The sequence below is a fragment of the Pelophylax lessonae genome (genome assembly GCF_965119305.1).
Source record: "Pelophylax lessonae genome assembly, chromosome: 3".
Lineage (NCBI taxonomy): Eukaryota > Metazoa > Chordata > Amphibia > Anura > Ranidae > Pelophylax > Pelophylax lessonae.
The window spans coordinates 563,934,882-563,947,879 of NC_138770.1; the positions used below are offsets into that span (position 1 = coordinate 563,934,882).

General features: G+C 42.1%; 1 protein-coding gene across 2 annotated transcripts in view; it reads left to right on the plus strand.

Annotated features, from left to right (window-relative positions):
• Nucleotides 1–12,998, plus strand: part of KIZ (kizuna centrosomal protein) — a 290,355-nt gene that overhangs the window by 176,629 nt on the left and 100,728 nt on the right. For both annotated transcript variants that reach the window (XM_082251350.1, XM_082251351.1), the window contains one exon: nt 7,196–7,294. In XM_082251350.1, coding sequence (XP_082107476.1) covers nt 7,196–7,294 — 99 coding nt within the window. The remainder of the gene's footprint in view (nt 1–7,195; nt 7,295–12,998) is intronic.

Here is a 12,998-nt window from a genome sequence, read left to right on the forward strand (position 1 = left end):
AGTTCCTGCGTCATCCGGCTGATTGGTGCCCCCGCCCCGTCGGTATAGTCAAATAGCGGTGACCGTACACGCGTGACCACGCCCTCAGTTGAAGTTACTTGCTAACGAAACGCGTCAGGGCGTGGTCACGAGGTAGGACCTGGCGTCTGATGCTGAACCCGAGGCTCGCTACAGCCTGGTACCGGCGGCGAACTGACACTACGGGGATCGGCCTCTACACGCAGGTTTATGCCTCATCCTTTATATGACAAGCTTGCTTTGTTTTACATGTTGTAAGTGCATCAGCTACTGGGGATCCTTTTGTGGGTAATAAAGTCTGATTTTAGCCATGCAATATTGCCCTATGTGAGCTATTATTTTCACATGTACTACCCCTGATGTAATTGGAATCTCCTGTGGGTCTGCCACAAGAATTGATCCGATTGAGACTGATCGAGGGCCGTTTGTCCTGGGAAATTCCTGTGGATATCGTTTTCTGAGCCTGAGATAGGCTGGCATTACAAGTCCTTGTATGACCAGATTTCTGGTGAGTGTCTCTCATTAGGGGGAGCACGTTGGTGCGGTGGAGGGTCCAGTGCAATATATCCATTCACGGTTTCTGGGCACATTGCATGATTATATGAACATATGGACATTATCCCAGTGGACTGCACTTCATTTATTATTTATGAATTTTAGCGCTGCTAGTGTGTTTTAGTACTTCTTTTTTGATTGTCACTATCATGCACCTTCATTTTATGCGGTTAGATTTATAGCAGCAGCTTTTAGATATATTATTTGTTTTAGCATTTTATATATCACTCTATATACATATAGGTACCTGGTAATTAGCGCCGGTTGAGTAAGTAATTTCAGTCCCCACTTGTGTCCGTTTCACTTGCTCCTTTTGGATATTTTTGTGTTTTAAAACCTGGCTGCTATGGATGTCATATCCTTTTTGAAGAATAGGAACCTCATAGAGGAAACTATTTTTTCTGCTGAGTTTATAGAGGAACCATCACATGATCTAACCTTAAATCTCACCTTGTTAGGCAACTTACTTGAGAAACAAGTGAGAACATGGTGGGATATCTGTACCTTTAATCAATATATCAAAGAGGGCATCATAATGAGGAGTTTGAGGTGGGACGTTAGTCCCCAGGACGCCCTCGATGATGAGGTATCAACTAAGGAATGGTTAGATTTTTTCAACAAAGCAGGTACTGACTTACAACAATTAGTACTGAAAAGGAAAAAACGTAAAATGGCTCTACTTGAAAAGAGGATTGCCGAATTACAATTAATCATGGAGCCGGATAAAGATCTAGCTCAGGTTATTAAGTTTAATACAGATGTAAAGAAAAAATTAGATAAAATAGATAAGGACACACATAAAAAGAAAATTAAGAAATATAAGAGGGACACGTTAGACTTCAGGACCAGCAATTTATATGCTTGGCAAAATCCGCCGGGACAGTCTATTGCACGGCCCATGGAGTCGGTTCCCAATACCCCGCTCCCATCCACCTCCAGTGGTATGGGTGCTAATTACTATGTCAATTCGGCACCACCGATGCCAAATAAAAAGGGAAAGAAAAAGGGAAAGACTAAATCCAATGACAATAACTATCCATCCAACCACGATCAATGGCAACATGTTCCTTTTAGGAATAGTGGGCAAGATGGATCTATATATAGAGGAGGTCTTAATTCACCTAAACCCCTCCCAACCTCTAACAGGTATGATTCATTGGGTGACGCGAATGCGCCATCCACGCCTGTACCCCCACCTCGCCCTTTTTTATGGAGGGGCGGTCGGGGCAGGGGAGGGAGACGGGGTGGCAGACCCTGGAGGGGGAGACCCATGGAATGGGGTCCCCCGAGTTATCCACCGAGGGCCGGCCCATCCTCCCAATATTCTATCCAAGCACAACACGTAGGCGAGGATGTCGAGCAGGGAGGAAGTACCAACAAAAAAAGAAGGCTAGTGGATTAACGAGTGTGTACAATTTGGCTGGCATTGTTCTCACGCAAAAAGAGACTAACATTTTAAATGCTGGTTTAAAATGTGCCAAGCATAGACCCCTCAACAAATTTGATGTGTACGTAGATGTGCATAAGTATGTGAGAAAAATTAATTTAAAGAGACATTTTCTTAATCCAAATCGAGCTAGTAACAACAGTCGATCTTACAGTGTGGATACCACTGTGGGGGTGGATAGTGGTTTAAAAAACCGCTCCCTGTTTAATCCTCCACAGTCCTCCAACCACTGTGTGGATGTGTTTAAAAATCTGGTGCTGCAGGATGTTGCAGCTCTGCAGCCCAGAAAAGGGGTGAACCCTAGACACATCCAACAGGGTTTGGAGGCCTTGGAAGAAAGAAAAAATGTCATAATTAGACCTGCTGATAAGGGGGGAGGGGTAGTGATCCTAAAGAAAGATTTCTATCTGAACCAACTCAGCAGTATGCTTTCAGATACAGAGACCTATGAGGAGCTGAGAAGGGATCCAACCCTAGAGTATAGGAGGATCTTGAAAGACCTGATACAGTCGGGCTATTATCATCGGGTTCTTTCGGATAAAGAGCAGAGATACCTTATGCCCAGTTTTAATAGAGTACCAACGATATATACTCTGCCTAAAATACATAAGGACGCACATAATCCTCCAGCCAGACCCATCGTCAATGGGATCAATTCAGTTACCGCTAGACTGGGTGAATACCTGGACTTCTTCTTACAGGCCAGTGTGGTAAATCTGAGGTCGTACCTTAAGGACACCAAAGATTTCCTCCGGGCCTTGAAGGAAGTCCAGATATCCCCAGATAAAGAAGTTTTTCTAGTAACAGCGGATGTGTCCTCGCTATATACTATAATTCAGCATGAGGATGCATTACTAGCTCTGAATTGGGCCTTCTGTAGTCGTACCGACCTCCCGGACCCCCAAAAGAGATTCTTGAAATGCGCACTGGAGTTCTGCTTAGCGCACAACTATTTCTGGTTTAATGGAACATTCTATAACCAGAAACGTGGCGTGGCAATGGGAGCTAAATTTGCTCCCAGCCTCGCCAATCTCTTTATGGGGGAGTGGGAGGATCGGTATATTTATGCGCTTGCTAAGAACGAGCTGAAGATCTACAGAAGGTATATCGATGACCTGTTTTTCATATGGGAAGGTCCAGAAAGTACCCTGCGAGAATTTGCTGATTCACTCAACTCCAATAATAACGGTGTTAAATTGGAGTTTAGTTGGAGTCAGGAGTCCATCCATTTTTTGGATGTAGAAGTGATGGTAAAAAATCACACACTGGAGACTCGTGTGTACTTTAAACCCACTGACCGTAATGGGTATTTACCCATTTATAGTGGTCACCACCCACGTTGGTTACAAAATATCCCTAAGGGGCAATTCCTCCGGGTGAGGAGGAACTGCTCCTCAGATACGGACTTTCTGACACAGGCTCGGGTTCTCCGACATCGTTTCTGTGAGAAGGGTTATGATGAACGGAAGCTTGATAGTACCATCATGGAAGTCCTAGGCATTTCTCAGCAGGAATGCCTGGTGGATACTGTTAGACCAACTGATAACAAACAGGAGTGGAGTTTTCTCACACAATACAATTCCCAATATAGAGATGTAGAGGACATTATTAGAAAACATTGGGGTGTATTGAGTGTAGATAGGATTTTGGGGAGCCTTATTCCATCTACACCCTCCTTTGTATATAAAAAAGCACGCACTTTTGGGGATCAATTGGTGTGCAAGGTCCTTGACCCCCCCACCAAGCCCTCCATGTTTTGGGACGACAGGACGGGTTTTTATGCCTGTCGTCGTTGCAAGACATGTAGACAGGTGCGGACCCATTTGCGGGGATTTTCCTCTTTTAGTTCTTCCGCGAATGGTGAGACCTTTGACATTAAGGATCTCATCACTTGCCATACCACTCATGTGGTATACGGCTTGGAGTGCCCTTGTGGCTTAATTTACATTGGAAGAACGAAGAGAACTATTGCAATACGTGTTTCAGAGCACATTGCAAATATTCGAAATGGTTATAAGGACCATAATGTCTCTTTACATTTTAAAAAGTATCACAATCAAGATCCGAGTGAGTTGAAATTTTGGGGAATTGAAAATGTCAAACAGGTCTGGAGGGGTTCAAACAGAGTAAGAGAGCTGTCCAAGCGTGAAACGTATTGGATATTTTTGACCAACTCTCTACACCCCAAAGGGCTAAACGTTGATTTAGACATCAACTGTTTCATCAGTGATTATTAACTTTTTTAACTTCCCCTGTCTCATGTGATGCTTTTGTCCTCTTGGATTTGGTCGTTTAAACCTTTGTTTCTTGTTTTAATATGGTTAATTTTAAATATAGAATGATGTTTTTTATGTATTATCCTAAGATAATTTTATCTAATTTTTACAATGTGCATGTGATTATCGTTATGTTTATTGAATGGTAATCACCTTTTTATTTGGATATTCTTGTTGTAATAAGTCGCTATTTATTGTAACATATTGATTATGTATATATAGGCTATATGATCTGCCTGTGATCCGACGAGTGCCAGTTCCCTTATCGTCCTTAGAGGCGCTGTGGAAAATGGATAGTCTTGATCGGAGATGGCAGTGATTCACTGTGTGGGCGGAAGCCAATGTTACATGATATGACTTCCGGTAAGGGCGGAAGTGATGACGAGCGGGAAGTTCCTGCGTCATCCGGCTGATTGGTGCCCCCGCCCCGTCGGTATAGTCAAATAGCGGTGACCGTACACGCGTGACCACGCCCTCAGTTGAAGTTACTTGCTAACGAAACGCGTCAGGGCGTGGTCACGCGGTCACGAGGTAGGACCTGGCGTCTGATGCTGAACCCGAGGCTCGCTACAGCCTGGTACCGGCGGCGAACTGACACTACGGGGATCGGCCTCTACACGCAGGTTTATGCCTCATCCTTTATATGACAAGCTTGCTTTGTTTTACATGTTGTAAGTGCATCAGCTACTGGGGATCCTTTTGTGGGTAATAAAGTCTGATTTTAGCCATGCAATATTGCCCTATGTGAGCTATTATTTTCACATGTACTACCCCTGATGTAATTGGAATCTCCTGTGGGTCTGCCACAAGAATTGATCCGATTGAGACTGATTGAGGGCCGTTTGTCCTGGGAAATTCCTGTGGATATCGTTTTCTGAGCCTGAGATAGGCTGGCATTACAAGTCCTTGTATGACCAGATTTCTGGTGAGTGTCTCTCATTAGGGGGAGCACGTTGGTGCGGTGGAGGGTCCAGTGCAATATATCCATTCACGGTTTCTGGGCACATTGCATGATTATATGAACATATGGACATTATCCCAGTGGACTGCACTTCATTTATTATTTATGAATTTTAGCGCTGCTAGTGTGTTTTAGTACTTCTTTTTTGATTGTCACTATCATGCACCTTCATTTTATGCGGTTAGATTTATAGCAGCAGCTTTTAGATATATTATTTGTTTTAGCATTTTATATATCACTCTATATACATATAGGTACCTGGTAATTAGCGCCGGTTGAGTAAGTAATTTCAGTCCCCACTTGTGTCCGTTTCACTTGCTCCTTTTGGATATAAACTCCTTTATGATGAATAAACTTTCTGAAGGCTCAATGCAGTGTCCTTTAATGGGAACGTTGGACAGTATGCCTTCTGGGCAGTGGTGTATTTAGATTTTGTGCTGCCCTAGGCCTGACTAAACTTGGGCACCCCCTAATTTAAATATGACCCACCCCTTCCTGTAAAGGCCACACCCCTTCATGTTTATGATCCGCCTGTTATCTGTAAATCACAGACTTCAACCAGTTTTTCAGTGCCCATCAGTGCAGCCTCATCAGTTTCCATAAGTTCAGCCTCATCAGTGCAGCCTTATCAGTGCAGCCTCATTACTGGCTATCAGTGCAGTATATCAGTGCGGCCTCATCAGTGGCCATCAGTACAGCCCCGTCAGTGGCCATTAGCGCAGCAGCCTACCAGTGCATCATATCAGTGACCATCAGTGCTGCCTTTTCAGTGGCCATCAGCGCAGCCTCATCATTGGCAGTCATTGCAGCCTCATCAGTGCAGCCCATTAATGCCCTTTAGTGCAGAATATCAATGCAGCCCCATCAGTGAAGCTTATCAGTGCCCACTTTTTTGCTGCCCCAGGCCTGGGCCTTGTTGCCCTAGGCCAAGATACAGCACTGCTTCTGGGTACAGGAAGATTTTTTTTCTCTGTGACCTAAACTCTATCATTCAAGTGCACTATGTGTGCATGCCAAGCTTCTTATGTACTAAAGAAGTTGTGCCCAACCTAAGTTCTCAAGTACTCCCAACAGGTCATGTTTTTACATTCAAAAGTTTTTATTCGAGTTTTACAAACATAGAGAATTAGAGAATATAACATATGAACAGCCTTAAGCAATGGCAATTACAATATAGTATACACACAGAGATCAAAGAATAATTTCCTTACTATTATCCAAGGTCTCATTTTAATAGATAAATTAATTGCAAGGAAGGCTGATGATAACTGCCTTGTAACCATAGATCCAAAAAGAAGAGAAAAAAAAACATAAGGAGGAGATAATTGAGAGAGGAGGAAAAGACAGTGCCACAGAAGGAGCTCAAAAGAGAGGGGAAAAAGAAAAGAAGCAGAGAAGATAAAAGGTAAACCAGGAGACCTAGAGATCACATTCTGAACTAGCGAGTAGCAAATACAATTGCTAGGAGAGTAAATGAACCTTCATATAGGTTAGATGATGTTTTTAAGGATTTCCTTGAACTTGCACAGGTGATTTTTTTTTAATGTCAATGGCTTGTTATTTATGGCTGAAATGTTATAGAAGGAAAAATTCCAAAATATGGCGTGTTGAAAGTACTTGAAGACTGAAGTTGGGAATTACTGTCTGAGAGGAAAACAGATATCAGATATAAGTAAAAATAGACTTCTCTAGATTATTGTCTTGCTTTCTCAGATATGGGGCCATTCAGCCTAGCGCATGTACTGACAAACACAGAGGTTTTATAAGCCGAGAAACTGAAACAACTAAAATTATTTGAACATCCAAACAAAAATTGCCCCATAAAGAGCTGCAAAAGGGTAATGTTTGAAGAGAGTGTTTCTTTAATGTGTCCAATAAATGGTAATGCCCAGCAGAAAATTGGCCACACTTGTGACCAATTTTTTTGTCTACCTACAGAAAATACAAGTGTTTTGCCAGAAAGTACAAAGGAAACCGATCATGAAGAAAATGAGGATGATGAAGATCTGAGTGATTTATCCAACAGTGAAATTCCTGGTAGGTAATAGTAAACTATTGATGAAGAACTAAGGTTAGATAATGCACCCCTGGTGGGGTCTAGTGATAACCGGATTGCTTAGTCATCCTAATTTTAGCATCTGCTCCAAGTTGAGCTCTCTAGGAGCTGCCATGTTTTGTGCCCCTTAATTCCTACAGGTTACAGGTAGCCTTACTGACCACTAGTCCAGAGTGGGATGTGCTGGTAACTGAATTAGGTTTGTGCATCATAGAGCACCCAAGATTTTCATTTTCCAGGGGCTCCTAGGCAAACATCTAAAGATACTGTACATGTAAATATCTGTTATTTGTCAATGTTACCTTTTTTAAATCATTTAGGCTAGTTTTACACTAGCTGCAGCTCGGGTTACAGCAGGGGGTCCAGTGCATCCCTGCTAACTGTTTCAGGTGCGAATCCGGTCTGAATTATTGCCTGAATTTGGACCTAAAATGTTGCTAGAGATGCAAAGAACCCTTTTCTCACTCTCCTGGTATGCAAATTGGATGCGGGGAAACCCGCATTCAATTCAAATAAGTGTGAACCCTGGCTTAAAAAGTTTAAAAAGAATAAAAGGGACTAGACAGAAGCAAAATGGACATGGTAAGAGATGAATAACTGATCATTGTAAATTAATATTATTGTTAAAATGTCAATTTACCCAAAATTGGATGGACACTTATAAAACCAGATCCTGCTACTGCCATGCATCTGTTCTTGAAACTGCATACAGGCAGTCTCCGGGTTACAAACATCTACGACTCCTACTTACAAACAGAGGGAGACAACAGGAAGTGGGGAGAAATCTCCCACTAGGAAAGGAAATTCACTCCTGTAAGAGTTCTCATGGGAAAAAGGTGTCTCCACTGAAGGTTTATCACCAATCCTTGTTTCCACAACAATCCAAAATTTTCAAAATCCAGTTGTCATAGGGACAGAAAGTGAGGGGAAATCTTCTGAAGAGTGGCACAGACAGCAAAACAAATGTTACAGGGGTGTTAATCCTTCCCTATGCTATCCAAAAAACTTAAAAATTATTATTTTGGCTGAAGCTAAACCTAAAAAATTTACCTGTTCTGACTTACAAACAAATTTGACTTAAAGCGGAGTTCTGGCCTCAAATACCTTTTTTAACTAAAAATACCGCTATAATACTAATTCATCGCCCTTTACAGAGCCGCTATTCTCATACTTACAAGATGTACAGTATTGGATTTTAGTCAAAATCTTACTTTTAAAAACGCTGTCTGGGCATGGCCATCTTGGATGTGGGCATCTGAAGCCACAGTGTAATCTGCTGTGTCCTTCTTCCTGATTCCAAGGAGTGTTCTGGGAGTTCTTCCTGATCCCAGCCTCCTGGGAGTGATGACAAACAGCTCCCAGGATGCAATGCAAAGGGGGAAGTGATGTCGGTGGCCGCGGCCACAGAGGTGGGAGAAGGGGGAAGTACAATAAAAATGCCCTGAAAATAAGGTAAGGGACCCCCGAAAAAAATTGAAAATGCCCAATTGTTGATCAGCAAGCGAGCACTCCAGGAATCACTAAAGTTGCAAAATAGGCTGTACCTCCACTTTAAGAACAAACCTAGAGACCCTATCTTGTTTGTAACCCGGGGACCGCCTTTACATGAATTGTAGCCTGTTACAGAGAATTTTCAGACATTTTATTATTTTTCTTTCTTCTTTTTTTATTTGTTGTTATTGCTTTGCTTAATGCATGGGTCTGTGTATTATGATTCAGTCTTGTGAACACTGAAAAAGCACTTAAGGACTGAAAAACTACAGCAGGACAAAAAACAGCACTTCAGCAGTGTCTCAACTACTTCCTTGTAAAAAGGAACACAAGTTACAGGGAAAACTGTACTGGTTTGAATGTGCCCTCCGTTTTCTCATTCATTGTGAGCAGTGTCATCAGTGCCTGGTTCGTTTTGTTTTTTTCTTCTCACTTTCCAGCAGTGATTGCTCTACAGTTCAGTGAATCAGTGCTTAAATTTTCAGCCTGAAATAAAGACCTGTGGCAAAAAAGTCTGATACCTTTTTTCACAGGCCACTCTGGGTGCCTACATGGCAGATCTGTTCTTTTCGAGAGAGAGCTATGGATCTCCACATTGACGGTTACTCTAATGTGTAAACATTTATAACCTGGTCACTGGCTTTCCTCTCCTGTCTTCAGCACCCTTCTCTCTACCCATCACTGTGATGGGTGACCTCCCTAACCAATAGTGAGCTGTTACAAGTGAAAGAGGAAGAGTCAGAACCAGCAACCATGAAAGCTGGTTACTGTTTGCAGGTTGGTGCAGCTTTCTATTTGGGGATCATGAGGCTGTCAAGAGAAGACCAAATATGGTGTCCAAGCATCTGGAACTTCCTCCAGTACAAGGTAAGTATCTTTTTTTTTTTCATTGTTTTTCTTAGACATTTACACTTTAAGACCATGCACACACTGGCATAGAAAGCAGAAATAAACAGCTAGAAAAGATGAAGAAAAAAGATACTAATATTATGGTTATGTTCCATATGAACCTAGTTTCAATTCATGTACACTGCAGTTTATTATCCCAAGACATGGCTTTGTATACACCTGTGAGAGCTGCCAGTGCTTAGTAAAACTTGGCACTAGCAAGCAGTGTGACATTAATGACTTAATTTGGTGGCTTTGAAGTGAGAGGTCACCAGTCCCAGCTCAGATTAATACACAGGCCAACCAAAACAGCAGGAAAAATCCTTTCATGTTTTCGAAGACTTTAATGTAGTTGTTTTGATTTTTAACAAAAAAAAAACGAATAATAATAATAGTAATTATAATAATCATGCTGCATACATAAATTCAGTAAAATATGACAATTTATGTATGCCTTGTTTTATGAAAACCCAATTGGTCCAAAAATTTTAAAAATAATATTTCTGTAATAGCGATAGCTTTGTGTAGGATTAACAGACAGATTTAATCTAATAATCCACTTACATCACTTTGCTAGTGTTGCCAATATATTGGACCAGATATAAAGCTTTCTATGTGCTATGTGTCTGGTCGGTTTGTCCTTGATTTTATGGTGCTTACTTGTGTCTACTTTTCTTTATTTAGACAGTTTATGTGATGAGAGTATTTCATTGTACAAGGTAAAGAACGGATGTCTTGCCATAGCATATAATCATAGAGTTTAAATATTTATGGGTTTCCTTGCTCCATAGCTGTTGGTTTGCCGGAATCATTTTTTTAACATTTTTTTTCTATAAAAAGAAACTCCACTGAGCTCTATCTGTATAAAGAAATAACTAACACATTATAGAAAATCCCTAACATTGCCCACTACTATATAGCTGCACAGATTGCTCCCATCGACCAACTACATGCAGGAATTTTGGCTCCTTTATGGACCCTTATTGACATTTTGGATGTCGATCCTTTCCCTCTTTCCTCTATACCATGGACTCTCCCTGCACACTGTCCCAAATCTCTGAATCCAATTTTGGCTTTTGGTGATAGATACAAAAGGGCCTCACCACGGTCCGCTCACTGCTCAATGCCAGAGGAGTTTGTTCGTTCCAACATTTACGGGACTCTCATGAGACCCCTGAATCGGAACGTTTCCGCTATATACAAATCTGCCACTTTGTGGAGTCGCTGACGAAGCCCCATGAACACCCACTATTGTCAACTGCCTTTGAGACCAGATGCAGAACCAATCCTACTACTCGTGGCTTGAAATCCTTGCTATATTTCTCCATAATAAACAACACAGGACCACAAACCCCTACGTACTGTGATAAATGGATAAAGGTTTTTGGTTCAAACCCACAGCCAGACGACTGGCGAAAAATGTGGGAGACTATGTTCAAATCCTCTCGCAATGTCCTCGCTCTCGAAAACTCTTTTAAAGTTATGTCTTGTTAGTACTTTACTCCAGCTAGGATCGCAAAATGCTTGCCATCGTATCCATCTATTTTCTTCCGAGGTTACCCAGAATTGGGCAATATGAAACCTATATTGTGGACATGTCCCAAAGTCTGGAATTTATGGATTAGAGTGTACACACTGGTCGACACGGTCCTTCACGTGACCCTACAGACCCTCACGTGACCTACTCGTGGGAGGCCCTTTTACATAAACCTATTGCAGACGCTACCCGTCGGGAACGTACTCTAATTACTCACATTTTTATGCCGACAATGCAAACTATAGCACGGTCTTGGAGAACACCACTTCTTAGCTTTGTGGAGGTTAGGAATCGAGTGCAGGGTACGCTCGCCAATGAAAGGTTGACGGCGATCCTTGAGGATAAGTAGGACAAATTTCTTAATTTCTAGGCCTGTAAAGGTCTCAAGTGATATAGCCTCAAAAAAAACCCTAGGGTACCCACCTTCCTTCTCCTATTTTCTCTCTCCCCCCCTTCTACTTCCTTTCCTTCTTTTTCTACTTTTTTTGCAGCTTGCTTATATACGCTTCTATCCCTCAATGCTCATGTAAGATCCAGATGAATGGTGTAGGCCTTGGCCAAAAAGAGGCATTTCTTTTTTCTTTTTTTTCTGCCAGGCCCCCCACCTATATTTTTCTTTTGTGTCATGGAATCCTAGAGGCATCAGTGGTTTGCTACATGATATTGCCTCGATAGTCTGGAAACTTTCTCTTTCTTTTGTTTGTTGGCATCTTTTTCTGCAAATATGCTCCGAAAGCCTTAAAAGTCTTACCTTTATAACTTGATGTCCTACAAGTTCTATACCTTCTAAATCTCATTACGGTACCAGACTGTGGTTGCTCCTACTTAGCGCCTGGGAAGCAAAATTTGTACAACCTCTACCGTTGTTTTAAATGCACATTTCATTACTGTACTGCTGTATTTTCCTTGTTATACTGGAAAACTTTAATAAAAATATAGTAAAAAAATTAAAAAATGGGGGTTCAGTCTTCCCCTACTCTAGTGAAAAGAGTATGTTTCTTGGTGTCTGTGGCCCATTTGGAGATGTCACCTTAAGGGTGTTGTCACTGGCTGCTACACCTGACTGCAAGTGACACGTAGAACTCATCTCCGTTCATCTCTGTGCTGCTCACCTACAGTGACCTGGTCACCTTCGACTGCCAGACTATCGACTATCAAGCTTGTGCCCATTGCAGGAGTACTTTGCTTAAAAGTCATCTGACCCCTCTGAGAATCTGTAGCTCTAACCAATTTCCTTGAGGATATACTGTACCTGTTTTTACTGACCCTATGAACTATGAACAAGTTATTTGATCCCCTTCTCAAAACTTTGCTCCCTCTGGCAGGTACTGCACTGCAGCCTGTCTTGGCTGGGACCTTAGTCTGCCAAACTCTACCAACCTGGGCTAAGATCATCAGAAGAAATCTTATTACTATTTCAGTTCATCTTTTAGTCACATAAGGCTTAGAGTGCTTATGTCTCCTTTGAACTACATGAGTAGTACAGGAACTACATAGGAGTCTCCTATCCGTGAACCTGAGGAGGACTCTGGCTAAAGTCGTGAGCTATAGAAATGCTTTCTCTGCATGCTCTTTGAGAGATGCCACCACTATGGAGCTGCCCTGAACACCCTCATCAAGGATATCACCAGGGTTAAGATTACCCATCTGCCCCAGTAGAAACAGTCTTGGACACTTAGCTCAGACCCCTGGGAGGGAGGCCTATAGTCATCCTCACAGAGTGTCCCCCCTTAGCCGGGTGCTGCATATATACTGTCCCTGTATACTCC